Source organism: Camelus ferus, chromosome 23 (assembly GCF_009834535.1).
Source record: "Camelus ferus isolate YT-003-E chromosome 23, BCGSAC_Cfer_1.0, whole genome shotgun sequence".
NCBI classification, from domain to species: Eukaryota; Metazoa; Chordata; class Mammalia; order Artiodactyla; family Camelidae; genus Camelus; species Camelus ferus.
This window is the reverse complement of record NC_045718.1, coordinates 19,696,313-19,703,023: the sequence shown is the minus strand read 5'-3', so window position 1 is coordinate 19,703,023 and position 6,711 is coordinate 19,696,313. Positions and strand designations below refer to the sequence as shown.

The 6,711-nt window shown below is 34.5% G+C and overlaps 1 protein-coding gene across 3 annotated transcripts in view; it reads right to left on the bottom strand.

Annotated features, from left to right (window-relative positions):
• Positions 1-754: 754 nt before the first annotated feature.
• The window catches only part of SYT14 (synaptotagmin 14), a 138,876-nt gene continuing 132,919 nt past the window's right edge, over positions 755-6,711 (bottom strand). For 2 of the 3 annotated variants that reach the window (XM_032466395.1, XM_032466397.1), the window contains 3 exons: positions 6,395-6,584; positions 4,047-4,103; positions 755-2,792 (listed from right to left, as the gene is read on the bottom strand). In XM_032466395.1, coding sequence (XP_032322286.1) covers positions 2,479-2,792; positions 4,047-4,103; positions 6,395-6,584 — 561 coding nt within the window. In that variant the 3' untranslated portion in view covers positions 755-2,478. The remainder of the gene's footprint in view (positions 2,793-4,046; positions 4,104-6,394; positions 6,585-6,711) is intronic. The other variant, XM_032466396.1, reaches the window with a different exon arrangement.

Below are 6,711 nucleotides of genomic sequence, written 5' to 3'. Positions count from 1 at the left end.
CATGTGTGTGTATATATATAAATGTTGTGTGTGTAGGCATCTGTGTGTGTGTATACAGATACACATACACATACTTCATAATCTTTGAGGACTTGGCAGCTAGGGTGGAGGTAGGGTCCTTCTTGGAATTTTAAAAAAATGGTTGATTAATTTTAGGCCATACTGGATTCGATGCTTATACCAGATAAACCCCTAAGGACATATACCCAAGCGCACACACACAATTCTGGGCATAGTCTGAAGAAAGACACATTTAACAAATGACGGCTAGTTAGTTCTTTTCCTCAGTGAAGGAGAAAGCACCAGGCTGGCCTCACAATGTGTTTGATTAGGCTTTGTCACAGCTACAAATACGACTGATAACACTTTTTATTATTAGGACGATCTCAGTGTTAGCAATGCAGTTAGTTGTTTCAAAGCCAGAAAAGACACTTGCAGCTTTGAATGCCTAAATCCAATGTCTCAGTAAAATCTACACCCTCCCTTCTAATCTCCTGCCTTATCTGTTGCTGAAAATACTTTCATGAGATATTTTGCCATTTGATTCATGTTTTACCTTTATGACTTAATTCACTTACAAAACCCTGGAAGATGCTCATTAATGTAATAATAAAAGAATGGATTTTTCCCTTTACTGCAACTCTGTAGTACACATAAACCTCATGTCACCTGATACAGCTTTTGTATTTTATCATACAACTCATATATATGAATGCACAGAGCTGCCATTTTTTTAAAGTAAAAAATAATAGGAGTTCACTGTCTTTTTGGATTTCTTTTAAGGCCTTTCAGTACAGCCAAGCTGAAGTATTAATATCTATGCAAGGTTTTGTTATTATAGTAATAACAAGTCCTAGCTTACAATAATATGGAGTACTTAGATGGGACTAGGAACAATGATATACTGCTTTTTAGTAACTGGTAAATAGTATGTTCTTGTCTACTTTAACTAGAAATCAGAAAGAGAAAAGAAGTATTTTTTCATATATACAAAACATTCTATTTAATAAAGTATATGCGTAAAATTATATATTGGGTAAGAAGCAAAATTAAAAAGAAAACAGCTTATAATATTCCTGATAATCAGAGTTCCTGCATATAAAAACAAGTGCCTTGCCGTTTTAAAAAATTAGCACATTATACAACGTTTACATACTTCAGAGGAAATAAAGATCTTGTGACACTGTTCTGAGGAATCTAATCTTTATATTTATAAAAATTGAAGGCCTAATTTTGCAAATACAACTTTCAAGCTGTATGAGCAAATTTAACTTACATGAAAGGCACAGGATGACATCACGTTGAAGAACGTATCTGTAAATTTCATAAAATCTAGTCACAAGTCACTAGAAACTTCATAAGGAATCTCAGAACGGTTTTTTAACATGATGTTCTGATTCAAACTTAGAACTGCAGAGTCTTTATATCACAAATACAAATTGAAGTAAGAGTGAAGAAGAGAGTTTCCTATTTGAATGGTACCTGCTTTATGCAGTGTTGGTTACTGAATACTCAGAGCAGATAATTAAAATTTTAACTTGAATTGTTTTCAATTTTCAACAGCTCATTTACTATATCTTTTAGTTTGTAAAAAACATATTTTCACGTTACTACAATTTTAAAGAGTCAATCATTGAAAGAGATTTTAAAGTAAAGTCCTGCTCTATTAGCTTCCTACATTGGAATACAAGAATACAGGAAGTGCTTTCAACAGAAAGTTACATAGTTCTACAGTACAACCTGTCTAGAAGACTTGCAAGGGACCAGTCCAGTGACTTGGTCTCTTTGGATCAGGCAAAAGCAGAGGCAATTGAAGAAATGAGCTTTTTTTTTTTTTAAGTAACACATAAAAAATTCCTTTATGAAAATGAATACTTGCACTCAGATTTAGTGCTATTGAGAAGAACTGAGGCACCACGAAACTAAGTGCACAAAGGGAAAATATCTGAAATAAAACAGTTTTCAATGTGACTGAAACCCTTCACCATTAGGTACAACTTATGACAGAGTTGGAGAACTGCCTTCTCATATTAAGGAACATCACACACACCTGGGAGGAGCCAGTCAAAATATGTTTTGTAGATAATATGTAGGGTGATGCTAAAATTGTGTTGCAACTAAAAATTCTGATTTTCAAAATCATTTATAATTTTGATTTTCCATGAAATTACTGGCTCTCTTGCTAAAGCAAAATTAACTTCAAACTAAAAGGATGTTCTTAAAGCTCTGGAGGATTGTTAGTTTAACAAAGATGATAAGAGTTTCTCATTTTCCCAAACAAGCTCTACTAGAGACACATCTTTTCTTCATTTACGACAGTATTAGATGTTCTTTCCACAGAATTTAAAGCATTTTGGTGGAATGTTAAAGATGGTTCTTCAAAGAATAACTCTTCTAAATAGTGACTAGGTAAAAACAGTAATGTTGTGGTCAGAAATAACGCTGTCTTCAACTGTAATTGCTCATTTATCCTAGTCATCATGACTCTAGCAACGCATGCCATCTACATACTTGCTGTCCTTTTGACTCTTTCATTTCGGTCCAGTGATTGAGTTCCTCTTCTCCAGAGCTGTTCAGACCTAAAGAAATCCAGCCTATCATCTCTTTTCTTTTCATGCTGCGTTTGTTATACACAGACAGTATGAGTGTCACATCAGAGAGCTGAAATAGGGCCACTTGAAAGACAAAAGTTTCCTTGTATACTGGATTTGGCTGCCCTCTGCGGATGGATGTCTTGCATTTGGACATCTCTTGACCCATGGAATTCAGTAGAGTTAATTTAACATATGTATCTACAGAGAAAAACAACAACACACCACAAACATCATCTGAAACAAACTCAAAACATCTTTCTTGTGACACTTGCTGAGAAGATTAAGTATTATTACTTTATAAGGATATGGTGTATACCATGTTCGGTGGAAATTCAACTAATTCCATTTTGATGTAGATGACTATAAAATCTGACAAGTACAGAGAATGCTAAGTAGATATAAAATCTTTTGGGGGTAATAATATCTTAACCTCGCTATTTCTACATTATAATTAGAATTTAAAGGTATACCTCATAATCCTTCCTCCCCCCTTCCAGCCCCATCCTTGACCTCCCACTACCCGCCCTGCCCACCCCCACCCATTTGGCTTCACTAAGCAGGACATCATAGCATTAATAAACACTTAGCAAGCTCAATTAGCCACAACACTGTAAAGCATTCCATTGTGTTTTCAGAGAGTTAAGAATAAACAAACAAACAGAAATGAAGGCAAATGGTAAGGAGGAAAAGAGGAAGACAAGAATGCAAAGATGACATCAAAACAGCTTAGGATGAAATGTCAAAAAAATCTCTGCATGGATGTGGTTTTTAAATATGTTTTAAAAACATTTAAGGGCCAAAATGAAGCCAAATGCACTAAGGGCTCAAAGTTTAGCAAATCTAGTAAAACTTTCTCGTGGTTTCATGCAACAGTACATTTAATGTGCTTTTTGGATAGTTTAAAAAAATACTATAAGATTCCTTTTTGGCAAAATTTAATATGAACTTTAAAAAAATGGTATCTTAACTACTTTCATGAATTATAAAAAAAATTAATGTGATGTTTAGTGTACAAAGTGAAACATAACAGTTCATTGCCTGATTACTTGGGAGATAAACCCTCTTTTCAAACAACTGTGTTTTCAAGTTCTTTAGACTCATGCAAATGATCTTCAGCATGTAGATCCATCATGTGTACTTCATATCAAAATTTCAATTCATTTCAATGAAAATTGCAATATTTCTCATGAAATAGCTATTCCTATTTCTAGGAATCAAATATAACAAAATGATAAGAACTTTAATTTAAAAAATTTTGCTAATTTTATACATACTCTGAATACCATCATCCATAATCAGAGATAAATTCTAAGTTTTATTTAAAGTACCACAGATAATAAATGTGCATTTTTTGGAAATCAACATGGTGGACAGCTTCACTGCTGGCAAGTTTTAGGGTATTTTGTTTTTGCATGAAAAGACAACATCCAATTAGCCTCTACAGGAACTCACCTCGGATTATATAAACCTGTCCACCTATCAAGTGTTTTAGACAACAGAACAGTCCATCTGACAACAGGGGGTGGAAGGCAGTAAAAGAAATAATGACCAGATGTCAATTGTTGGGTGAAAGAGGGTCAAAGGTTAGAGTTAAAGAGGAAATACTGTTCACTGGAGTGGAAGAACACAAAACTTCAGCATTTTAATTCAGGTAGAGGGTTGAACAAAGGGTTTGTTGGGTAAATTTCATGGAATGAGAAGTTTTAAGGTCATTGTGTAATCTTAAACAAAAATTACACTGTTTTAAAGGGAGACATCTTTATAATGATATCCTCTTGGTCTAAAGCACATTGAACATAGAATCATGCAAATTATCAGACCATAAAAGACTGAATAAAAGTCACTGTAGGATCATTATTATTATTTTGCTGAATTTTTAAGTTTATCCATGCGATATTTAACATCCAAACACTTTTATTCCTCCCAATGTAATATAAAATTAAATTATGCAAAATAAAATAGAACTATCAAAATATTTGTTCTTGAATGTTGCCACTGTTTCTTTGGATAAAAGCTGGATTAGTCAGTCGATAACGCAGTTCAAAGCTTAGAACCTATGTATATATGAAGGGTCACAATCTTATATAATATACACAATAGACAAACTGATAAAACTGTCTCATATTTTACTTTATAAATACTCCACTTCACATAATAAATTTGAATGTTGACTTATATTTACCAGCTAGCTACCTCCCAGCTAATACCATTAACCATCCTAATACTGAAGATCTAATTCTTACAGAATGGAAATTGCTATAACCTTCTCTTTAACCTGAACGATCACTCTCTGTTGTGGATGCAAATCTCTCTTAACCTGTGTTATTATCCACCCCTGCCTCCACCCGCCTTCTCCTTCATTTTAGTTCTGGTTACTGTTTCTGCTTCTATAAGAGTAGGTTCAGTGAGGGCAGAAAGGCAAATCAAATTTATCACTTTCGCATTCCAAGTCAAAGGTCGGTCAAAAATTAAACTATTAGCTAAAGTTAGAAAGGCAAACTAACAGCCTGTGGCTAAATGTAACCCAAATAATATTATCTGTTACACTGTTCAAAAATTTTGTATCTGAATGTCTTAAGGCAGGTTGTGCACTCTTGTATTTGTCACAGTCCTCACCATGTTACTTATCTTTCATGTACAAATTCTGCTCATTTAAGTTTCTTTCCAGGCCACCCGAGTTTGCATTCCTAGCATGAATTAATGAAGATAACAAGAATCATACTCCCAAAGCTGTTTAGTAATTGCTTCTTTCTTCCCTCTGAAATTTTCCTTCTCAAAGGAAAACCAAATTTGGGCAAACCAAATATATTTTTATGATTCTTCACTGTGATTGAAAAAAGAATTTTAGGACATTTAGAAGTAATGTTAATTCAAGGGTGGAAAAAGTTTCCTGTCCTTCACTAATTATTTAATACTTGGAGTAAAACATTGCTTTAAGCCAGTCCGTGAGAAATATTTAAACAAATTTAAGGTAGCTATTATTATTCAAGATTTCCTTACACATTTTTAGTTTAGAGCATTAATAGCTTTAATTTTAGAGAAGTATGAAGAGGCTGCTACTTTCTCAGTTTATTTCTACAGATAACAATTTTGGAGGTATACTAGGTGACAGTTTCTCTGTGCATAACCCACCCCCCGCCCCGTGAGCTGGGAGAGAGAGAGGAGAGCGAAGGGGGAAACTGGCACGTAGACAGGGCAGAGGGGTGTCTAGCTTTCCCTTCCCAGCACCTAGCGTAAGGATCAGACTATTCCTTATTCTGTCCGTCCTGGTAAGAGCGAAGCACATTCCATTAAAGAAAACACTGCTGGCAGCACTGATTTATAATTTTAAAGGAGGAAAAACATGAAGAAACAGTTTCTTCTTAAATTATTAGGGGAGAAAAGAAGGAAAAATATCGAAGTATATTCATTGGTCCCTAGTACTGCATGCAGACAGAAAACACAACATCAATCTTCAGTTAACAACAATGGCTGTACACGTTCCTGATCATATTTGTGGAGTATTATTAACTTAAAAAGAAAAAAACCCTGTAACTTTTTCTGGCATTAGAAGATAATGGCTAAGACAGGGCTAATTTATTCTGCAGACGCTGAAAAATTTAAAGTCTTGTCACCTTACAATTAATATTCTGAATTTCAAATTTTTCTACTTCCCAAATGACTGGAAATAGAAAACATGAAACAGATTAGCTGATGATCACACCACCATTGATTGGTTAAGACTAAATGAAGCCCCTAATGCTGTGAATCCCCTAAGCACAGAAAACATTAGAATTAAAAAATGTTTTTTTTTCACTCACTGGGTGGCCTGTTTGCTGCCAAATTTTTGAAGTGGCTGCCTTTTATCACCTCTGCTGATAGTCGTCCCGTTGTGGCATTATAAAGCAGGCCCACGAGAATTTCTGGGACCGAGCCGTGTTCAAGAGACTGGCAGGAGGATGTACTTCCACTACAGGACATTTCTGACACGCTCATTTGGGAGTCACAGCCCTGTAATCAAAAATGAAATCTTTATAGTATTTTGTAAGAAAGATATATTAAGAGAGACATTGTTAATGTCCTGTTTATTGGAATTAGGTAGGTAAATCATAATAAAGACAAGAGTTGCAAGCAAAAT